Genomic DNA, 24082 nt, shown 5'->3' with positions numbered 1-24082 from the left:
ATAATCTGAAAGATTGCACAGGTGTGTGGAAACATGTAGGTGTCACTTCATGGTCCAAACAGGCATGACCGTCATACTGTAACAAGAACACACTTAAGAAGACGTGGTGATAGAGTTGAGCTTGTCAAATTAGATCTGTCCGAAAAAACATTTGTAGCAGACAATTGACGGGTTACTTTATAGTCCAATATTTTGCAGTTGTGCACAGCTACATCTCTGGGAACTGCAACATTACACAGACATCTGCTGATTTAATGCTTGACTATCAATTGTCCAGGTGAAGTAATAGGCAGGTTCTGAGGAAGGAATGAAGAACACTAGCCATCCCTGCCAAAAAGGTTTTCCAGCTTTTGTGAACAGCCATTAATACATTTTGGAATAGTCAGTTTTCACTCATCAGCTTTTACAATATAATTCTTTTGTTTTTACTGCATCTTCTTTTTCCAGATTCCACCAGTAGCTGCTTTTTCTCCTCTACCTTTCTTTTTAATGCCTCAATTATAGCTTTTCGTTATTTCATCAAATGTTTCCTGTGTCTTAATATTGTTTCTTGGCTGCGGGTATGAAAAAGGCAAGTTGAAACCATAATGTGACTACCAATACAACAAACATTTTGCCTGAGCTGTACACTGGGGTGACTCCCCTTAAGCGTGACCCTATCCGCCCCCTTGGAGTTTTGCTTATTCTTGCTCTCCTTGGTGCTTTCCCTCCCTCCCCATGCAGCTACCCACAACTCAGTGTAGCTGCACACAAAACAACGTGTATGGGTACATACCGTTGAGAGTGCGCCATGACCACTATAATTTATAAATAGTGGCGAGCTGCATCACCAATTACACAAGGTCTACGCATAAAGACCTTGAATGAAAAGGACAGAAAACGGATTGGTATTTGCGAATCACGCTCTACCCTGGACATCCTAGATTAGTTCCCCAACCCGTGGACTACATTTTCAGGATTGCATCTAAGGTGTAAAAAAAAAAAAAAAAAACACAAATCGAAAAAGATAGTTTAGGAATTTCGATTTAATCCAGGATGTCCGAGCACCACTAATGATTTTTAGCACAACGCGCTAGCCATTGACAGGTCTCTCGGGACTCAACCCTTTAATCATCAAGTACTATCAGAAAATAGTTTCAAGATATTTTCACAATCAACTTCCAAACCTGGTTACCATACCAAGTGTTCAATTTCAAGGCCTTGAAGACAGCTAAGGTCGAAACATGCGTCGGATGACTTCATGGAAATAAATTCACCTACATATGAACACCCTGATGATATTGTTTTACTTCATTCTAAGACTGTATACCTAACTTTAAGGAGGTAGAGTGCGATTCTCCAATAGCAATCCATTCTCTGTCCTAGTTGCACACATACTCCAACCTCGACTACAGTCCCCGAGGGCGTCCAACCCATAGCGCTTTGCCAATAACATAAGAGAAATCAGTAGACTCAGTAGACCATCTATAGTTACTCTAGAAGAAAGAGATGCTGCAAATGAGGTGGGCATTGTGTAGCATTCATCTGTATGTGCGAAAAAGGGGAACGACTCCACATAGGGACGTCAGATGTACCCTCCTCCCCCAAACATCAAATAGATTTAAAAAAAAAAAAAAAAAACACACACATTGCTTACCTAACTAGAAAAGCACGACTCCTTGAAATCCTTTTCTTCACGTATTGCTCTTATTGCTCTTCTACTTTCATCGATACCCTCTATCAGTAATTTCCAATTAACTTCACCAGGAATTGCAAAGGCTCAAATTCCCCATCCTTTCAAATGCACAGAGAAGTGTCTGAATCAAAGAGTCCCGTGATGATTTGAGTTATTGTCTAAAAGAAGAAATAAAATATGTAAATTTAGTATGTGCCAAGTATTTGTGAACCAGGTCTGTACCTAAAACCATTAATTTATAGTGGGCTTGCTAGGGATGTTCCTGCCTGATGTGTCCTGATTTATGAGCGAAGCTTCTCTTGGTGCTTGGTTAACTTCCTCCAAGACTTCCACCCATTGTGGCTTTAACTAGAAGCATCTGTTCGCAAATTTAGAGGGGTGTTCTGGAGAGGCAATACGGTCTTAAGTGCAGAGCTCTTGTACCTAAAATGCTGCAGTCATTTTGTGTGTGTTTCAGTTTCTTAAATGTAAATATCAACCATAGAGAGCCCCACCTTGCAGACAGCAACATGTACAGGAAATAGGAGGGTATGCAGTGACAGAACCCATGACCAAAGTGATCTTTACTGGGGGAACAAAAAGTAAATATTACACCTTAGCAAAAGGCCTTTGCTAATATGAGCCAGGCACTATCCTCCAGAAGGGTCACAAGTCCCCCCCCTCCCATAAGCACCGCTCATGTGTAATAAATTATGCACTACAGCTGAACTAGTGCAGCACTCATAGCAGTGGAAAAATCCTGCAAAAAAGTAAACCAAGCCATGGGTAAACTTTGCAGAGGTATGGTTTCTCACACATGCACCACGGCTGGATACATGTAGATAACCTATTACGTAGAGGGTCGGGTGCACCTATCTGAGGAAGGCATGGACTATTTGTGTGGAACATTGTGGGGTCATTGGAGCAGCAACAGCATTAAAGCCAGAGAGGGGCAGCCAGTAGGAGCATTTATCCCTTACTTGGCAACGGTTTGAAAGCAATCAGCCTGATCCGTATAACAGTCATTGTGTGGAACTGGGAAGGAGTCGCCCAACCACGAAAAGGGGGCATCTGTATGCCGAACAGCTAGGGCGTCGTATGGCAGAGGCCTTCAAACTGGGGGGCCCCAAAGGATGTCAGTTGGTGGGGGGCTTAAAGGATTATGGTGATTTTTAATAGAAAATATAAGAATTTGTGGCGGGGGGCAGAAATTATTTTACTCAAGTGGGGGGGGGGTGGCGGCGCCGCATAAAAGATGTGAAGACCACCTTTTAACTGCCATGGGGTCCCCCCCGCCCCACCAGTGCCAAGGGCTTTTTTTGGTTATTTTGGTATTTCGCCATTCAATGTCTTCTAACTTTTTCTGTTTCATTAACCCCTTAGGTGCCAAGGACAAGGTATCTCGTCCTTGGGAACAGGGAGGTAATCCCAGGGACAAGATACCTCGCCCTTGGTACTTAAGGGGTTAAGGGAATAAAGTGACCTCCCACGTTCAAATAGCAAGCAATTCACAGCACTCCGTTCACGCCCAGGTCAGAAAATTCCTGCTACCGTGCCAGTCCTGATACAGAAGGCTGCTGAAAAATCCAGACAAGCAAGAAAATAGCTCAACATCATCTAACGAGAATGAACTGGTCCCATCATTAGATAAAATGAATGACAGGGATCACTATCCCTAGCAAGCATTCAATAAAGTTTACAGGCAAAATATCTTCAACTAACTGCTGAGGTCAAGCAAACCGCATTGAAGGGGCAATACAATCCCTCCGGGAACCTCATCAACCTATATAGAGAATATGACATAAGTATAACTAGAACATGCAGTAATCCAGAGTCCCTGAAACTTACATTTGTATATATTAAATCATGTAGCGATTTCCCCAAAGTGTTGAACAAACTAAACGTAGATGAGTAGAGCTTGAGTCATGAGGGGAATTAGAACACAGTCCCCTGCGCATAAAGGCTGGCACAACTAGCCCTACTGTGAACCGAAAAGGCAATGGAAAACGGGGGTGAACAAGCCATCTATGTGCCCTTTAAAATAAATGGCGTAAAAAGCTCTGCCTCGCGGGTATAGCATGCGTAACTTCCAGCAGTGAAAAAATAATATTCAAAAGCATTACAATATAAAATGAGTCTTTGAATGCCAGACAGTTCGCTTGAAACTCTCCTTTAATGCAAATTCAGTTGCTGGACAATTGATGCCACCTTTTTTTTTTTTTATTTTTAGTTGGCTGGTGTTCAATGGCTTAAGTGAAAGCAATGATCAGGTTGCAAGCATTGCTAAGAGAAATAGATGGGGGGCATCTGTCCACTGTTGGTTAGAGGAGTCTTTTTCTCGCCCTTCTACATGAAAGCTTGGATGGCCAATATCTGCAACCATTCTCTGTGCGCCGAATCACAACAGCAAATCTAAGTCCAAAGCAGCATGTACCACCAGAAGGAGGAACGCAGGAATCCAAGAACTCATTCATCAGGGAGTTTCAACCATCCCCAGCCTGAGACTACACCTGGCGGTGTGTGCAGCACACCCTGTACCAAACAGCGGCTCAAACAGTCTGCCACACACTTCAAAACTTAGCCAGCCTTCATGCTAGCCAAACAAAACATTGCCACTCGGCACCCTGCTTCAGAATTAAGCAACATTAAAGATGCTGCGAAAGTCACACCCGCTTCGCACAAGCCACACATCAACAATCCCCACACAAGGGAAATCTATGTCAACAGTTGTGTGCACTGGCATGCAGCTGTCTGGGCAACTTATTGAAAATTACAAGCATTGTGCCCTCTATATACAAGAGACACATTCTCACAGGGGCTATGCGACACTACAATGTTCTTAAGCAGACGACAAGAGTCCAATCTGGAGTATTGCTGGGTCCGTGCAATTCTTTCCTTCCCAGTAAAGCACCGAAATGATTTCACTCCTACCCACTGAAGGTGCCGTCATGTGTACGAGTTGTATATGCAGCGTACCGGACACACAGAAAAGTCACACATAAGGGTACAGCAAGAACGTGGATAATGGATCACTTTAAAGCAACCAGGGATTTTGCAAAGGTTTGTTTAGTACTTAAGCTTCTGCCGTTTAAGCCCACACGTACACTGTCCCCTAGGGACCAGGGAGGATAAGTGCTCCTCCAAACTAGCAATCAAAATATATGTTAACATATCGTGGTGCCAGCAAGATAGGTTTTTTGCCTTTTTTTAAAAAAAACATTTCTTGATAACAAGATAGTCACTCTCACTCTTCGGGCAGTGGTAGTCACTCTCACTCTACGGGCAGTATCTTCAAACTTGTATGACCCCCAAGCACTCCCTAAGAAAAGGGTACCTGGCTTGAGCCCCTCTATCCACATGGACTCCAAAATGTTTATCTGGTCTAGAATGGTGCCAAATGGAGGTTTGGGTGCCAAACAACATTCTTTCAAAATCATTGCTTGCAATAACTCAAATTAATTAGAGGGCAAATATTTGTAAACGCAGCATTCAGAATTTTTTGCTACAGGGGACGTGACTAAAAGTAGCGTTGGATATTTATTTCAAAGAGTAACGTAGGACATACTTAAGTACAAAAACTTGATTACTATCAATGCAGTCACTTGCAAGTTGGACAGTGGCATACTGGAGAGCTAGTGTGAAGTGTGGGCCTGCTTTTCAGCAGCCAGCCATCAATTGGGTTCAATTTTTGCAATAACCTCAGGTTGGCTTTCTTCCAGCTTTTACCAATATTTAGTCTTTAGGGCTGCAAAAGTTGAAAATCAAATCTTGCAAAAATAGGAGGTGCTGAAAGTAACAGTACATTGACTGCATTTGGATAAATGGAGGAAACTGCATTTTGCCAAAATCCATCCAAGGACAGTTTTTGGAATTGACTCTCCGGTAGGCGGTCACTTTGAAGTTCCATTAGTTCCTCCTGGAGGTGTACTGAGAGGTGGGCGGGCCCCTACATCCGATAGGAAAGGCTGAACCACTCAGTCATTGATGCTACAATTGTCCTCTGGAAAGTACTTTTGAGAGTGGTTCTGAGATGGTTTCCCCATTAGCTCAGCAACACATGAAAAGATCACACTTCACCTCCTCAAGAGCATCTGCTAATAATGAAACGCGTCGGAATGCAGACATTAACCCTCCTCCTCCTCCAAAGCTCAAACGTCTTAAATGCTGACATTTTTGCGTTCATAGCCAATGATGTGGTTTCTTTTCTGTGCCTTGCAGGGAGAGGTTTAGAAAATGTAGCTTTTCAAAGAGGTCACCATAGTAAGCTAACAGTACAAGCCAGTGTGAATCACACAGAGGCTCTTCTTTCGTCTGGTCTAAACCCAGGAGAAAGCGTCTCACTTTGTTCCTAAACACAATATAAAACCTTTCCCCCTGGAGAGCAACCTGAGCTCCGTGTGAAACAAAGCATCATGTTCAGTTCCCATTTCTGCACATAATGTGGCAAACAGATGGGCTCTTGTGCGGTGCATCTTTATAAAATGCACAATCTTTACAAAAAAAAGTCAGCACCTCGGAGAGTCCATTCCCCATAATGCGCACAGGCAAAGCTTCCCGGGGATCATGCAGTGTGTTTGTCGATAATATATGTGGAGCTACTATCAACACTTTTGCTTTTAACCCACTTCTAGCACCAGACATTGAAGCAGCACCATCCAAGCAAATACCAACACACACCTCCCACTTTAGGCAGTGGGAACTTAGGAAGTAGTTAATGTCAACAACTATAGATGCAGTTGCTCTGCCCTGAATTGGTTTACAAAATATTTCAAGCATGATATAAATTCTGTACTGATAGAAGAGGACGGGTCAGTGATGCGGTGGAAAATTGTGGTGTCAAAGATACTTTTGCATTTCTCTGCTGCACCGTCACTAAGCATTACCCGGTTGACAGTGAGGTTGTTGGCAGAATTACTCTCAGCATCTGTAAAGGGCTTTTCTCCCGACCCCCCAGATAATGTGGTAAGAAGCTTCCAAAGCATTTGCAGATACTGAGGCCACGTTTTAACAGTGTCTTTTGCTTGTGTATGCCTTGTAGCTGCTGTACAAACAAATCCATGGTCTTTTTTGCTAAGGTTTTGTTTCCAAATGCGCCTTAAGTGTTGGCTTCAGGCTTGCTAACGTAGCGCCACAAACCACACACTGCACCTTAACTTGTCAGCAACTGTGATCCATGTGAACCCAAAACACAAAAAAAGACATATTTCCGTGTTTTTACATTTCTCGTGTCCATTTCCACCTCTCCTTCCGCTTTTCGTTTGAGATTCCTACCAAATTTGGGCACTAGGAAACTATCCAGTTCTACCATCTTTGGCACTAGGAAACTATCCAGTTCTATGTGTTATTTCTGCATTTTGAAGTCCGAACACAAAGAAAGACTGATTTTTCCCCGGCTGTTTTAAAGTGCGGAATTCACATACTGCCCCCCTCCTTCCCCATCTGCTCATTAACTCGTCAATCAGGGGGGACCCCCGAACCCCCAATTTCCCTCCCCCAACACACGCATCTTACCCACATGCACACACACAACCAAAACACACCTCTGCCTCCTGTGACGACTCTGCTGGGTCTCACAGCGCCTGTCAGTCCCTGCACGCACTCATGTGTGACAGGGGTTTGACAAGTATGATCATTCCATTTAGAAAGACTGCTCAAAGAGCAGTCTTTCTAAATCGACACCCTGCCCCCCCAAATCGGTACAGTGAAAAAGATATTTTCTTCACTTAGTACCAATGATCCATCTAAAAAAGGAGCCCAACTCTGAAACCATTGCAAACACCCCACGTTAATTTACATCATGTTATTTTCTAAAAACCATTTAACGTTTTCAAAAATTAAAAATGCTTTAAAAGATTTAAATTGACAAAACACCACATAGGATTTAAAACAAACCACGTGAAAATGCTGGGTGGGGGGGGGGGGGTGAAAAACAAAACCATGTGAACAGCTTGGGGGAAAACAAACTCAGCAGTAATGGGTCAGAAATGCCACATTGATACAAGTCTCAGAAGACTCCCTGTTCAGATCGTGACGTTCTAGCTCTAATTTTTTGTTGAAGTGTCGTCCTGGTCTAGGCCACAGAGCAGCGAAAACCACACCTAGATGCACATTGCACAGGGCCGATATAAACCTTCAGCACTTCTACTCAACCAATATTACATAGGGAGAAGAAATCCTTACTTGCCTGCGTCACTGGGTCAAGTGCTTCACTGGATTTTTCTTGCTGGGACACAGGCAGTTAGCTTGACACACTGACGCTTGCAGCAATGCTGCTGCATTTAAAACAGTTAGTCAAGGATACATGGGTCTACCTGAGACTTCAAAAATGAGCAGGGGTTAAAACCAGCTCTTGGGTGTTAGGCATCAGCTAGTAAGCAGGACGTAACACTGGGAAACAAGGAGAGAGTACACAGTGCACTGCAAATGTAACTCCCACATGAGACGTGAACTTTCAGTACCACCCCAAACTGGACATAAGGAACAGCCTCAAAAATAGGATTGAAATCCCCCGATTGTGACTCCTACTATACCTTTAAAAGGACCCCACCATCACCCACAGCAAAATACAGTCGTTTAAAAAAATGTAAAAAAGACATTCTTACCGTCGGAAAGTCCCAATACAGATGTCAGGATCTTTTATGGTGCCATTGCTACTGGGGACTTTGCTGTCCAAGATGGGATGATTAAGCCAATTTGTGTTCCTGCAAATGAAAAAGTACAATAAAAAAAATATTATAAACGTACCAGATTGACCGCCCCAATATGTGCGCACTACATTCTGCCAGTCGGCACACATCCTCCCCCGCACACAAAGGGGACCTAAGGTGCAGAGTCCAAACCGGGAAATCTCCAAAAGTTCCCTATAGGCCAGTCGACCCCAGCTGGTAGAGAGCGTGACTCATACTCAGTCACAGAGACAAAACAAAATAATAGAGCGAACAAAGCGAGAGAAAGAGCATCAGGTTGTTATAGGTTACCCTTAACAGTTGTAAAGTCCAGCCTGCTGACATTAAAATCATTCATCTACATATCTTACATAGACTACGACACAGGAGTTCTTAACTCACCGAGCCAACTTTCGGAAACATTGAGTAATAGCCATGTAGCTTATACTGCAGTTAGGTGACAACGCTGACATAGCAGCAGACAGCCGCGGCTGCCATGCCAGACACGATGGCCCCTGGCTTCTCTGCAATATATGGTGCCACATGCAGGCGAAGGCCTGGCACCCACAGAAGGATGATATACATGAATTCCACTTTAAATCACTTCTGTGGCAGCAGTGCAACAAATGTACTGTTGGTAATGCAGTGATTTGATGTTAGTATATCATGGGATGCATAGACTTGCTCTATAATAGATGGCTCCCAGGGTAGCTCAGCAGGTTGACAGACCATTGCTGAGACTGTTTAAGGTTGAATTTAACCAAAACAATAAAAAATAAATGCAAAACTTGTTAATTGATCAGGCTTTTTGCAATTACTTATAAAAAAAAGAAGTGCTATAAAATGTGTTTGGCCAAGGGATGGGTTGGGGGTATTTCTGCCTCCGTTTGGCACCCATGAACCCAGTTTAATTTCCAAATAACTGCTGTCAGCACAATGGAAGCATTTATTTGTAGAGACAACATCTTTATGAATATAACCTGTGATAAAACACAAAGCAAGGGGCACATAAATTGTATTGGTGTGGTGCTAAGAAAAAAAAAATAAAATAAATAAATAAAATAAATAAATAACCCATCTCAAAGAAAACTAGTGAACGCAAGTTAATGCAGCGTTTTTGAGTTGGAAATTACTTTCCTTTGAATGTGTAAAACGCACATTTGAACAATAATGTGTCCAGCATGTAGAATGCCTGCTTTCAAAAGTGACCACACCCCTCCCCGCCACAGTGATGTTCATGGCCCATTGATTCCCATGGTGTCCCTTTCAGGACAGAAAAAACAAACAGGATGAGCAAACAGAGCCAAGAAATGCGCGAGTGACGGCTGGGGAAAGGAGCCCTGCTTAGATTAGGTCACCGAGCCCCCAGCTTCCCTCTGCAAAGCTGGGGGCTTGATAAAGCCTGGTCATGGCTGAGGCAGGCCAGGTCCCAAGATCCGGCCAGACATCTGATGCCGGATCTCAGACCCGGCCAGCGCTGTCACATGGACCAGAGGGGTGACGAGGCAGAGGGGCCCGGTGTTGTACGATATCTGGCTACCCCACGGCAGATTGCTGGAGAGCCCAGCAATTTGCTGTGGGGGAGCTGGAGATCATACAACACTGGTAATGCGTGCTTCCGTCGCCGCTCGCCTCTTCTTCCCCCATGGCCAAGCAAGGTGGGGGCACAGAGGGAGAGGCGTCCAGGGGGAACCAGCATTGCAGTCATCCAGCCCCTCTGCTCACCTTTCCCCACGCGTTAGTCTTTGTGGGTCCAAAGGGGGAGAGGGATGCAGAGGGACCGACAAAGGCCTGAAACGCTTGCTTCCCGGCACTCCGTCCAACTGTGGTGTGGCGGTCAGAGAGAGAAGCGGCATCCCTTACCAGGCAATAAGACACTGGCGTCACCAGCAGGAAGCAACAACGCAGCGTGGACACGCAATCCAAATCCAGGAAAGAGCACTTCCAGGCTGCATTTATTTCCCGCACCCTCATCACGTTGCATTGACTGAGCATGTATTTTCTCTTTTCTCTTTGTCCTAAATCGCACATCCCACAGATTGAAGACCTCTGCCTACAGTATGGCTATTTTTTACAGCTAAATACTGATGGTTACCTTGCTGGCAAGACTACATAGGAGTTTGCATTTTCACTGTATACTAGCAAAGCAACATGCAGGCATCTAGTCAGTGAGACAACGCAGGTAAATCAAGGAAGTCGTAGGGAAATGAAGGAAGTCGGTCCTATACAGAAAGAAAGAAATATGGGGGCGGGGGGGGGGGGTCAAGAGACATCTTGTGGTAGAGACTCTGGCCGGTACAGCTCAATGCACTGCGCGGTAAAGTCAGGCACATCTCCCTGCAATGTGCATAACCCCTCACCTCGTAAAGGCAGTAAAGTTACATAAATCATACCAAGGGAACTGCATGCCGTCGTAGTGAGCACATTGCTGTTAACAGTGAAAGCTGTGTTGCACAGATAACGGCAGCACTGGACATTGGGGCGGCTCTCATCCGGCACCAGATGTGTCAGCCGCTGCAAACCCCAAACCCATGCTCTGCGCAGGGTTACTTTGGAGAAAAAAAAAAAAAAGAGCGCCTGCGGCGGCACAGATGGGGGGGCGCAGCAGCCATGAGCGATCTGATGGCTCCGCCCCCCCTACGTGTACACAGCAGGACTTTGATACAGGTCACAGCTGCAGGAAAAGCAAACTAACTTCCTCTGGTGACCCCGTGCAGGGTGCACAGGGTCACCAGAAGAAGTTAGTCCTCAGCCACGACCCAGTTTATTTATGCAATGTTTGTCGGATACTTTGCATTAAAAAAAATATATACAGGTAGCCGTAAAACATTCCATGAATAAATGCGTGAATAAATGAATACCCCTATTATCATTGAAACTATCCCACACGATGCAGCCACCCAACTGCTTTCAGAGGGGAGCTGCAGGAGCTGTGCCGGGTGTGGTTCAAGTAAAAGAAAACTTTGCTTATGGCGAACAGAAATCAGCAGGTTTTAAGAATGAGGTTGCAGGACAATCCCTCAGTTTAAACCAGGATTTCCCCACAGATTATCTGCTCTTTCACCACTACGCAGACGACACAAATAATCTTCAAAATACAAGACAACCCGGAAAGAAACACAACGCTAGAAAATGCTAGAAAACTGCTTCCGCAATGTATTCTTCTGGATGAACTCCAACTCTCTAAAAATCAACCCAGGCAAAACTGAAATAATGATCGTCACAAAAAAATGGAGGAGAAAACCAATTCATCCCTTGGCCAAGGGAACTCGGGACAACCCCAGCACCTGCGCCGATTGTAAAAAACCTAGGGGTTCCGATGGACAACAATCTCACGCTAGAGCCACAAGTAAATGCTCTGCTCAAGAAATGCTTCTTCCTCCTGCGAGCGGCAAAGAGAATCTTACCGTTCCTATCGTTCACCAACAAAACAACCACCATCATCGCCCTCATCATGTCCAAAGTAGACTACACCAATAGCCTATACCTAGGCATGCCTGAACGACTCATAAAAAAAACTACAACGCATTCAAAACGCGGCAGCCATACTACTTCTGAAACTACCCCGAAGAGAACACACCGCACCAGCGCTGAAAACACTACATTGGCTACCAATAAAACAATTAATAACATTCAAAACAATGTGCATTACGCACAGATCAGTACACAACGAAGACGCTGAGTTCCTAAGAGACAAACTGCGCCTACATCAACCAACAAGAACGCTCAGATCAAGCATGGACATCCGCCTGGAACCGAAGCCCTACAAAAAAAGAAAACTTGGAGGATCCTCCTTCTCTCACCCAGCCCAGAAAACCTGGAACGACCTCCCAAAGTATACACAGAACACAAGAAACCACCTGTTATTCAGGAAATTACTCAAAACCTGGCTCTTTGCGTCATAACTGAAAAGACCAGTCACAAGGGCACTGACATAACAAACATCAACGAACGTAGAGCGTCCGCAATATACACTGTTCAATCAATGGGGAAAAGCCAAAGTAAATATACCACGACATACAAAACGACCAAACGGGAGACAGCTGCAATACGATCAAAGACAGTAAACATAGCAAAAAAAAAAACCAATAGGACGAATCATCAAGAGGACCATGACCATAACCATTATATTCCCCAACAGCCCAAAGGACAAAATATAGAGAGGGAAATGAAGCACTGCACCACGAACCCCAATCCAGTGGGTGATAAAAAGAGAATGCTTCATCACTACACACTGTACACCGACACACAGCAGGAAACAATGCCCCACCACACAAAAACTACAACTAAACAATAGTCCCAAGGAAGTTCACCCCACGGAAACCAATGAACCAGTCAGGACAGAAGGATACGAACGACTAAACACACAGGCTCACCAAGACAGATCCACTAGGACAACACATCAACATGACTCTGACCCTGAATCATTCAAAGCCTTAACCGACCAGGGTCTCACTAGATAACCTGAGAATAGATATTGCCTACCCAGCCCCACAACCGAAAATTAGGTTCAGACGCACCGACCAATCCAAACTATACTCAATAGGATACAGTTGGATCAGTGCAACACCACCAAAGGGAGTCAGCCCACGAGGAACCAGCAACAACCCAACCCACAGGTATACAACTCTAACTGAACCATAAGTACCTGAATCAGGATACAGACCCCACTCTCAATCTTCTGCATACTTAAACCCACACAAAAATCTCTCTCCCAGCAATCCGCATGCACTTTACAACACCGCATCAACACAAATTTCACCCACAGCACTCGAGGCCTTGCCCGATCCCATACTAGCACCAAAGCCCAGCACTCGGTGTATACCGACCTGAAGCTGCCAACAGCACACCACTTCTCCCACTCTCCTTCTCCCCTCTTTCCGACTAACCCTACCCGCCCTTCCCGTTTACAGATCCGCCAGAGCACCTGGGGACCAATTCCATTGGTGACGGTGCGCTATACAAGTACCTTTAACATAACATTAGCTAGAGTAATTGCTCCTTTTAATGATTCTTTAACAGTCTGCTTAGAGTAATCCTCTGTATGAGCTCAGATCACAATGTAGACTAACATTGCTGTTGGTAGTTTAGGTGCACAGATGGCTGGTACGGTTTGCTCCCTTGTACAAGTGCGGGTCAGACTGGGCCATAAATTGTCTCGGGCACCAATGAAAAAGTGGCCCATAGTTGTAAACGGCAATTCATTCCTTTTCTGACCATGTTTGAATAGTACCCAAAGGGGGTGGAGGGTAGGGGCTTCCCATAAAATGGGATGCAAATTGTGCATTTTAAAGAATATTTACTCAGCAACACTGGTCAAAACTATTATTCGCATAGTGAAGTAACTCATCGCCAGTGCTATGGAAGTGGTTTAAAGTGGAATTGATATATACTTTGGAAAAGAAGCAGCATGAAAGAAATTGCGCCGTTTTAAAATATTATTTTGGGCAATTCCTTTGATCGGAGGTCAACTGCCACCTCCACCAAACCCCGCCTCTTTGGGTACCGACCCTTCAACCCCCCCTCCCCCCCCCCCCAATTTTTTTCAATTTCCATCACTGGATAAGGGTGAAGATGGCAGCAGCCGAATCTGCCCTGAAATTCCCTCGGCTTGTGCGGCATGGCCATAAACCACTTCTATTTGGAGGTGGGTGGAGCCGAGGATGGGGATACCAGCCAAGAAGACACACAAAATAGGAAAAACAACCCCATCGGTGTTTTGTTCTCCCCCGTTCCCCTCTTGCCCTCTGTGAAACACCTGCGTACGAGCTTGATGTAAATCAAAATATCATTATCGTTAAATATACCTGGCACTTCTCCAAGATAAATAAGCGCATTGTAAATGCGCAATAAAAAATAAATACCTGCCCGAGCGGCGTGGAGCGCTCCTGCCTCCGAGATCCTCCTCCTAAGCACGTATACGTCCCACGTGAAAACGTCACTAAGCCGTAAAGGCATTTCATAAAGTATCGGCAAACTTTAAAACAAACAATGCTAGCGGGTCTCACAGGGACTTTAAATGTGTGATTGATAATGGTAGCAATACAAGGCCTCCGTTTTGCCTTCTCTTCCACACTTTGCAAAGGAGTAAATGAACAATCCCCTCCCCGGGGAATGCCAAATCACCCCTCCCACACCGCGCAGGGGAAATAAATAACTGAACTGTTATGCTGGAAATTCGTACCCATATGCTCTGTCTGCATAAAACACATATCCCCATCTGCTGCACATACCAAATCCTCCAAGCCTCTCCCTCCCCCTCCAGCGGGAGGACGACTGTTGGCTGTACTGTTCACTGGTATAGTGGAAGTCCCATTGGGACGGGAGGAACGCACTGTGCCCATCCCCACTCCATAAAACACACATTGCATGAGAAAAGCCCAAAAGGAACTGAATCCGCCTTTACTTTAATTCTCACCCCTGATGCACATTATAAAACAAAGAAATACACAGAAATACCCCCTACCCGATATTGACAATCAACATGAGAACATTTTAAGAATTACCTGTGCTTTGCAACGGAGGCATCGCTCTCGCGACGACTTGCCTTTCAGCTCGTGCAAAAATGATGACAAGAACGTTGAAACCCACATGATGCAGAGCAGCCCACGTGTTGAGGTGGAGGCGGAGTGTTGCTATTGTCTGTTTCTTGAATGGGATTGGGAACTAGACAACTACACTTTACGAAACGCTTATGTCCAGTTTCCAGGCAGCATCAGGTGAGTGCATGCGATCCAGCTCTTGTAGTGAATTTTATATGCATTTCTTTCAGCATCCATCGACTTAGACGTTCTTATCCCTTTGTTATATTGTTGAGAGGAGCCGTTTTGCAACCTCTAGGAATGCACGTTGAAGCTGTAATTTCTTGTGTTGTACTTATCACTTGTTGAAATTAAATATTGTAAGTACGTGATTTTCTAAACATCTGGTTTTGAAATTACACGGGGCAGCCTGTTGTTGGCATAGACACAGTAGCTGCTCCGAAGCTCATTTACGGTACGGTTCAGGCTCTGCAATGCCTGCAGAGGCATTAACTGCTGTGTAAAGCTCATTTACGGTACGGTTCAGGCTCTGCAATGCCTGCAGAGGCATTAACTGCTGTGTAGCTACTACACAGACCCTGTACATATATAATAGTACCTGCACAGGCTAAGGCTCGCAGACGCAATAACTGCTGTGCAGCTACTACACAGACCGTGCTCTGGTGTAAGTGACTACATATCTAATAATACCTGCACAGGCTAATGCTCGCAGACGCAGTGACTGCTGTGCAGCAATTACGCAGACCGTGCTCTGGTGTAAGTGACTACATATCTAATAATGCCTGCACAGGCTAAGGCTCGCAGAGCAGTGACTGCTGTGCAGTTTGTACACAGACCCTGATCTGGTGTAAGTGACACATATCTAATAATACCCGTGCCAGATAATGCTCGCAGACACGGTAACTATTGTGCAGCTACTACACAGACCGTGCTCTGGTGTAAGTGACTACATATCTAATAATACCTGTACAGGCTAAGGCTCACAGAGGCAGTGACTGCTGTGCAGCTGCTACACAGACCCTGCTCTGGTGCAAGTGACTACATATATAATACCTGCGCAGGCTAAGGCTCGCAGATGCAGTAACTGCATTGCAGCTGCTACACAGACCCTGCTCTGGTGCAAGTGACTACATATATAATACCTGCGCAGGCTAAGGCTCGCAGACGCAGTAACTGCTGTGCTGTTGCTACACAGACCCTGCTCTGGTGTAAGTGACTACATATATAATACCCGCACAGGCTAAGGCTTGCAGATGCAGTAACTGCTGTGCAGCTGCTACACAGACCCTGCTCTGTTGTAAGTGACTACATATATAATTATACCTGCGCAGGATAATGCCCGCAGAGGCAGTAACTGCTGTGCAGCTACTACACACATCCTGCTCTGTTGTAAGTGACTACATATATAATAATACCTGCACAGGCTAATACCCGATAAAAGGCAGTAACTGCTGTGCAGCTACTACACAGACCCTGCTCTGGTGTAAGTGACTTTCACAAAGTGTTTGTGTAGGAGTGATGGAGTTCTTTCTATTAATTGTTTGCCGATTCTTGTGGCGTAGTAGTTTTTTTTTTTGCTTTGAGGACTGTTGCTTTGTACAGTTTGAGTTGTCTTTGGTATTTTATTTTGTCTTGTCTGCTGTATTGTTCTCTCCATTTTGTTTCCATTTTGCGGTTGTATTTTGGTGTTTTTTCAGTTCTTCTGTGAACCATTTTGCTGCCAGTTTTTTTGGTGGTGTTGCTTTGAATGTTTTAGCTGGTGCTAATTGGTCAATGGCCTTGGTGATCCAATTGTTGAGTGTGTCTTCTGTTGTATCTATGTTTGTATCGGTGGGATCTCTTTCACCTAGGTTGTTGTGGTGGGTTGATAGCATGGCGGCCTCGTCCGCTAGTTTTGTTGCAAAGTTGGGGTTGTAAGAAGATGGTCTGTAGATCAGTAGGAATACTATGTTGGATTGGTCGTTGAGTTCTATCTTGATTAGGAGGGATTCATAGTCTTCCGCGTTGGTTGTGATGATTCGAGATGCTCAGGTGTGTTTTTTGTGTATAATTGCGATTCCACATCCTCTTCGGTTTTCTCTGTTGGCGTGTATTAATTTATAATTGTCGGGTATTGCTTCATTCGCGATGGCTTTATAATTGTCTGATAGCCAGGTTTCTGTAAGGAAGAGCACGTCTGTGCCTCCTTCGCTTAGGTCATTGGTTTCTGTTGAGTGTTTTGCCATGGATATAATGTTGAGGAGGCTGCAGTGTAGTTTGCTGGATTTCCCTTTTGTGTTGTTGTTAGTATTGCTTGTTCTGACCAGTGTGTTGTTAGTTGGTTTTTCCATTCCAGGTTTGTTTTTCCCGGTTGAGTGTTTTGGGTGGGATGGCTCTTTGTCAGTCAGTCTCTGGTGGGGTTGGTTCGTTTCCGGGTGGTAAATCGGGTCACTACCCCTCTGTTGTTCCAGTCTTGGTGATATAGGGGGTGTAGAGTGAGTGTGATGGTTTCCAATTTTTTTCCTTGTTCTGGTTGGGGTATTGTCCATGGTGGAGACCGGGTTGGGATGGTTTATTAGCTGTCATCCGATTGGTGTCCTGGTTGGGTCTGTATTCGTGAAGCTTGTTGGCTGTCGGTTCATTGTTGCCGTGCTGTTTTTGTTTACCACGTTGTCGTATGTGGACAGGTAGCAAGCATTGTAGTCTGTCTTTGGTCTATTATTTGTATGTCTCTTGGGCCATCTCAGATGTTTGTCGAGTTTTTTGGGGTTGTGGGATCATGCTGGTCCGTGCCTTCCCGAGTGGTTTGGGATTTCTTATTATTTCTATTGTCTTTTCTGGCTTCTTTGTCTTTCTTGTGACGAGGCATGATGCTTGGGTTGTGTTCCTTAGTGGGCATCCTCTTTCGATTGGTGTTTTTCATGGTCTTTTGGGTTTAGTCTTTGCTGTTTGTGGTTTGTTGTTGCTTGTATTTGGTAGGTTGTGGGTAGTTGATGGGATTTTGTGGTTCTGTTTGTTTATTGCTTCTTTCTTTTTTGGATCCTTTTCTTTTGATTTATTTTATCCTGGAGGTACTTTTCGTTATGGTTGTTGATTATTGGATTTTGCGCAAAGTGAACATGAGTATTGTGTGAAGGACTGCACGTGAATACTGGCATATATTGGTGCAGTCATGTTAGGGAGAATTCTCACTTCTGTGCTAATTCCCTTCAACCTTAGAGACCCCCAGCTCTTTTGCTGGACTGTAGGACTTTTTAATTTCAACCCTGGAGTGAGTGAGACGCTTTTCCCACTGCATCATGTGTTTTGACCTTTGGATTATGTATTTTCACTGTTTTGGGAGTCTGACAAACTCCATATGCATCTACTTTTTGTATGGTGACACACATCAACTTCAGTGCAGTGTCACTGAGAAATCCTTTAGATTTCTCATAAGGTTTAAAATACCTTTTCTTGTGTGAACTACTGTTCCCAAGAATAGTAAAGTGAAAATGACCTTACTTACCTTTTCTCTTTGTGGGTCCAGCACACACCATCTTAGGTGGAGTGCTGTGGGGTTAACTAGTAGCCCTTTATCCTACGTTCTCATGTAACATTTGTATGTTGCCCTCCCTACTTTTAAATGACTAGTGGCAGTGGTTTAATTTTTCCTACCATTGTGTTTTTCTACCGCAGGCTGAACCCTCAGCTGCGGTATAGCACCCAGGGGTGACCATTTTATCAAATCGGCCCTTGTCTTCTTTTTTGCCATTTTCTGTTTGTGAGGTCTTTCTTGGGTTTTACTCTGTGCGTCAAACAGATTGAAGCCCTTTGTTTGTCTTGCCGTTGGCACACTTCAGCCCTGAGTCCCACCTCTGGCTCCAGTGTGTCTGGAAGGACAGGATGTGAGGGAGGGTCCCGAAACTCCCCTGTCCTTTGTCTCTAGGAATGCCTAAATGCAACCAGTCCTGAATGGCTGGCTGGCTGGCAGTCCTTTCAGGACAGCGACCCTGATATGTGATTGACAGCCTAGGCTGTGCATGAATGGGAGAAACCTGCTTAAAAGTAGAGGGTTTTGGGACTAGAGGCAGCGTCGACCACTGGGAGAAACACCCGATGAAGAAACGGTGAACAAATCTTGCTGCATCCTCCTGGACCTTTGAATTGCCCGGTGAAGCCCTGCTGCTCTGCTGAAACTCCCTTTTCAGACATAGAAGCTCTGGAATGGACTTCTCCCCTTGGGTTAGTAGGACCAACTAACCCAGAGACAAACTCCACTGGACCATCTTCCCTGTCTAGCTGTACTTCTTCATTGCTGCAAGAACCAAGTGCCAGGGGCGAGTAATCCGTAGTCGAGTGAAACATCTGAAATCCGGCTAGAAGCTCCAGCAGTCTCCTAAGGACCCTCCAGAAGCAGGACGACCAGAGCTAGAGTCCCCTCACTAGACCAAAGGAGTGAAGGAAGCCCAACCGGTACCAGAGATCCGCAACAGTGCTGTTTACTAAGCGCTGAAACCCGCTACGTGCCGCTGAACCGAAAAGAGCCTGTAGCCGCCAACGACCTCCGAAGTACCACCGCAGGAGCCCTACAGATGTCCTCCCTCTTGTCCCCACGACTAAGGCTCAGGACTATGGGGTCTGCAATGCTGTAGCAGGATCGAAGCCAGCTGGACCACTCTTCTTCAAACCAGAGGTACTGTTTAGACTTAGGGTACTTACCTCACTGTCTTGTAGCCTTGCTTTTCTCAGTTGGGAATTGCAGTGGCTTACTTTTAGAGTTGATTCAAACTCTGTTTTCACAGCTTGCGACCCTACAAGTGATTTTCTAACAAACTCTCTAACTTTGTGCAAGACATTTGATTCGAAGAAGTGCCTCAGCTCCATAGACTGTTTCAAATTGACTTTGGCTGTCCTGGGTCCCTGCAGACTCTTCTAGCCCACTGACTTTGATATGGTTTGTCCCTCATAGGTGGTAACTCGTTTTAGACGGTTACTGCTGGGAAAGGCTTGTCTAGATTTCATTGGAAGATTTATTTGTCCTCACGTATACTGAGAACCTGTTTAACCTTTTTCATTCCTTAAACCTTTCCTTTCTGCAATCTCAGAATCTGCAATTGTGATATATAAATGCCATTACTGTCCTTGTGATTGAAGTCACCCCATGGTGTAGCAATTGTGTATGAAGCATATCCAAAGATTATCCACTAACTTGCTCTGATTCTGAAAAGTAATTAAAAAGTATATTTACATTGTTACATGAATTGCCTTTCTAAAGAATGCTTATTTAAAAAATGATGTTAATTAAATAAATAACTATTTATAACTGAAACCTTGAGTTTAAGTGTTACTTGGCTACTTGTATTTACAGATTTCATTTGTACAGCTCTACAGCTCAGTTATCCCTCTTGAGATAGGCCTGGCTGCTCAGTCACACTGCCAACTTGTGTAGTTCAGACCTATACCAAAAGGTGGGCTTACCTAATACCAAGCAGATAAGTGTGTAGTCTCACACACTGGGACAACACCAATTCTTACCTAACATGTCAGCATGGAAATGTATTGATTGTGAGGGTGCTGGGTTCCTGCTTGTGACTGGGATGGCAAAGGATTCTCACCCAGTGGGTGCATGCTATGTTTAGGCCTCTTTGTTCCACTTTGGCCCAATATAGTCTCAGGCTTTATCCATGCCACATTGGGGATTGTGAGGGTGATGGGTGCCTGCTTTTGACTGGGATGGCAAAGGATTCTCACGGGTGCATGCTATGTTTAGGCCTCTGGCTTCTACTTTGGCCCAACATAATCTCAAGCTTTACACTTGCCACAGTGGGGGATCATTCAGCATAAGCAATAAATGTCATTCTGCATTGGTCCGCATATCATCCTACAAATTCTGATGTTCTGAAGTAACCAGTAAGTCATCCCCAAATCATCAAGAACAAACATGTTTCATGGCAATGCTCTTGAAGTAATCAGCAGGTCATCCCAGAATCATCCCCAAATCATCAGGGACAAACGTGCAATCTCTTGAAGTGATCAGTAGGTCATCCTAAAAGCATCAGGAACAAAGAGTTTTCTAAAATGGGGATAATGTTAGCATATTCATTAAGTCATCCTAAGCTCATCCCCAAATCATCATCCACCATTCTGAGATATTTGCTGATGACTTTAACATCGTGATGACGTCTGATGATGTGGGAATGACTTCTAGTGTAGTTTGATGACATCAGATGACCCCAGGATGGTCTCTAAAGTCATCCTTTTAGACCAGGGCACCCCTGTGTGCCATTCCACATGCAGTTTAGATTTTGCCCTTTCATTTCACTGCCGCTCAACACTGAGGTACGGCATTTTCTGCTCACTGTCCTCAATCTTCCTGTTTCTTTTCAATGGGTGTATGCACTGCGTGAACATATGCACATTGCTGGACTGTGGAGATGGTCACAGAGCCCGAATGAGGATGAAATGTATTGTTCCACAAGACTTCTTTGTACTATGTAATTACATTTTGCTTCCTAAAATACTGCGGGGACAATCTTGGAGTGCTATGTGCCTTTTTGGAAGCCTTTTCTCTTTGTTGATGTGTTTGTGAGCTGTTCGATCATGGTGAAGATGGCACCCATGTTTGGCAAATTTTTGCCATCTATGGAGCTTGTTGCTTGAGCGTGTCTCACTTAGACGATCTCTTATTCTTATACATACATATTACAGATTGCAGGGCCTGCAGTAGCAGCCCTGTAATTATGGGAAAAGTTGCTCAACCCATAGGAAGAGAAACTTTGCAAAAAAAGTATATGACCCCGTCACATCGATCCAGCAAAGTATGATGAGGTTTTGTAATGGGGGAATTGAGGGGTGGGCATGATTGCAAATTTTAGAAGGGTTCCCAAAATGTGTGGTTTTACCTATAGGTGCAATGGAAAGATAATTTTGCTGAAGCCTACAGCGCAAACCGCTGAACAGAGTTTTATCAAATTTGCAGCAGGAGCGGCGGCTTGGTCCTGAAAGCGTGCTTTTGTAAATTTGGCGTAAATACATCCAGTAGTTATTTTTAAAACGACTAAAAAGTAGGTAAACAAAAATTAGTGATATCTCGGTTCGGTCCGCAGACTCACTTCTCTGTTTGGTCCGCGGACGGGCTCAGATTGGTCCAGCAGGCGGCGTGAGGTTCACGGACATCGGGCACACCCGCTGATTGGATGGTGAAAAGGGTGAAGTGCGTCAGATTTTGGGAAACTCCCGTCATGTTGGATTCGCGGACAGCGCCCGCTGTCCGTGAACATCGCAGTATAAAACATATTAAAAAACACAACATTGCACTTGTTAAACTTATCAAACAATCTCTGGGGAGGTAAGGGGTGATGAGGATGGGATGGGATATGACCTTAAAAAGGCAAAAAAACAGGCGTGTTTCTTCTCCGATGTCCGCAAACAGTCCTGGGCAGTCCTGAGATGTTCGCGAACATCGTAGATGTTAAAGGGCATCTATGCTTTTTTGTGCATTACAGGGTTGGTGAAAAGCAGTTTTTGGATGGCTTATAACTTTGGCGCCACTCAATAAAACTGCATGAAATTTTGCAATTTCATTCTAGACCTGATTCTGAATGTTTTGGAAATTGTGGTGTTGTTTTGTCAAAGGGGGAACTAAATTAGAGGGGTGGTCTCAAAATATTGTAAAGGCTTATAAATGTGGTGCCATTTGATGAATGTGCACAAAAGTTTGCGTACAGATTTGAAATCTAGATATAAATGTGTTTGCAAAGTTTAGTGGGATTTTGTCTGGAGGGGGCAAAATTAGCAGGGGGGTCTCAAAATATTCTAAAGGCTTATAAATGTAGTGCCATTTGATGAATCTGCACAAAGATTTGCTAAAAGATTTTAGATCTAGATATAAATGTTTTTGAAGAATATGTTGGAGTTTTATCAAGACAGAGGTCTCAACATGTTTAGATCGCTTATAACATTGTTTCCGTTTGATGAATGTACACAAAACATTTCAGAAAGATTAGAGACCCAACTTTGAATATATTTGCAAAGTTTGAATGAATTTTGTCAAGTGGGAGCTAAATTATATGACTATTGTATGTATGTACATTTTGACACTTTTGAAAAAATAAAACATGGGCAGATTTCCAGCAAATTCGTGTAAGGAGCATTGTCAAGGACTTATAAGACTGATTTTGCAAATGTGTCCGTGTATTATTCTTTGACAAGTGTCATAATCTAGGTACAAAAAATACTGATATACCTTTGGTGACTAAGGTATAGCCTGTGACCATGGGCAGTTGCCAGATGGTCTGGGCCATGGCATAAGGTCATGACCCGGACAATCTTGCTACTGGCCATGACCACAAGGGATGACCAATAGGGATAAAGTGACCACCAGGGACCGGCTATGTGGTAATGCTTTTTAAAATTGGCATAGATGGGAAAGAGAAAGAAAAAAAATGTGCTGGTGGTAAATGGCCATAGGATTCTCTCTTGGCCTTCTGCAGGCCTCCATTAAAAGGGAAGAGGGGCTCTGTACGGAGCCCTGCCTTCTCTTTCCATGGTGGCCATCTTGGAAAAGGATTTTCCTTTCTACAGCGGCACGCCACACGTGTCCCAATGTAGGAAGAAAAATCCTTTTTTTTTAGCACCCCGTCACCCCGGGGTGTTAATGGTCTTCATCCCCCATTGCAGGGGGCAGAACAGGGAATAACAGTCTGGAGCCCTTGTTATCTGATCTTGCTTCGCCTGGGCCGATAATTTGGGCTGGCTGCCCGTTACCTTCCTTTCCAGTCCCTAGAATGGGGGATGAATGCCACAATATTCCCATTAGCATAACACAAAATGCTAATGGAAATGTTGGAAAATCTTATTGAGTCTATGTACTTTACTGAGAAATGTAAAGTACATAGTATCTATAACATTTTTTTTAGTTTTATTTTTTACTCTTTCTTTATTTATTTGTTTGTGCGGCAGAGGTTAGAACGTAAGGTGGGAGGGAAATGAGGGAAGAGGCACCAATCACTGATATGGAGGGGCAGGTGGACAGGGGAAGATGTTGCGTGTGTGTTACATCTAAGGTTGGGGGCAGTGTTTCTCATGCTCCTTGATTACAGCTTCAAAAGCACTTCGTAATTGCTCCCCCCTGCAGAGTGTTGTGTTTCAGTATATAAAGAGGACTGTTGTCTTCGAAAGATATGGATCAACAGCCTCTTTTATTGCTTTCAATGTAGCTGGTGGGATTTTGTGTTCCACAGAATTAGGATGTGTGGTTACAG

At 44.4% G+C, this 24082-nt stretch overlaps 2 protein-coding genes across 14 annotated transcripts in view; one reads left to right on the top strand and one right to left on the bottom strand.

Annotated features, from left to right (window-relative positions):
• The window catches only part of TMEM266 (transmembrane protein 266), an 818009-nt gene extending 803085 nt beyond the window's left edge, over positions 1-14924 (bottom strand). For 7 of the 12 annotated variants that reach the window (XM_069624430.1, XM_069624437.1, XM_069624441.1 and 4 more), the window contains exons 1-3: positions 14184-14242; positions 8257-8355; positions 1637-1833 (exon numbers count right to left, since the gene is read on the bottom strand). The gene's annotated coding sequence lies outside the window, so the exon portion shown is untranslated. Of the gene's footprint in view, positions 1-1636; positions 1834-8256; positions 8356-14183; positions 14243-14825 lie in introns of those variants that run through there. The other 5 variants (XM_069624433.1, XM_069624439.1, XM_069624434.1 and 2 more) reach the window with 3 other exon arrangements.
• The window catches only part of LOC138504172 (uncharacterized), a 70070-nt gene continuing 60890 nt past the window's right edge, over positions 14903-24082 (top strand). Inside the window, exon 1 of one of the 2 annotated variants that reach the window (XM_069624444.1) lies at positions 14903-15038. In XM_069624444.1, coding sequence (XP_069480545.1) covers positions 14973-15038 — 66 coding nt within the window. In that variant the 5' untranslated portion in view covers positions 14903-14972. The remainder of the gene's footprint in view (positions 15039-24082) is intronic. The other variant, XM_069624445.1, reaches the window with a different exon arrangement.

This window comes from Ambystoma mexicanum, chromosome 11, assembly GCF_040938575.1.
Source record: "Ambystoma mexicanum isolate Mex_15411 chromosome 11, UKY_AmexF1_1, whole genome shotgun sequence".
In the NCBI taxonomy this organism is placed as follows: Eukaryota; Metazoa; Chordata; class Amphibia; order Caudata; family Ambystomatidae; genus Ambystoma; species Ambystoma mexicanum.
Note: the sequence above shows the minus strand (reverse complement) of the source record. Positions and strands in the feature narration are given on the sequence as shown.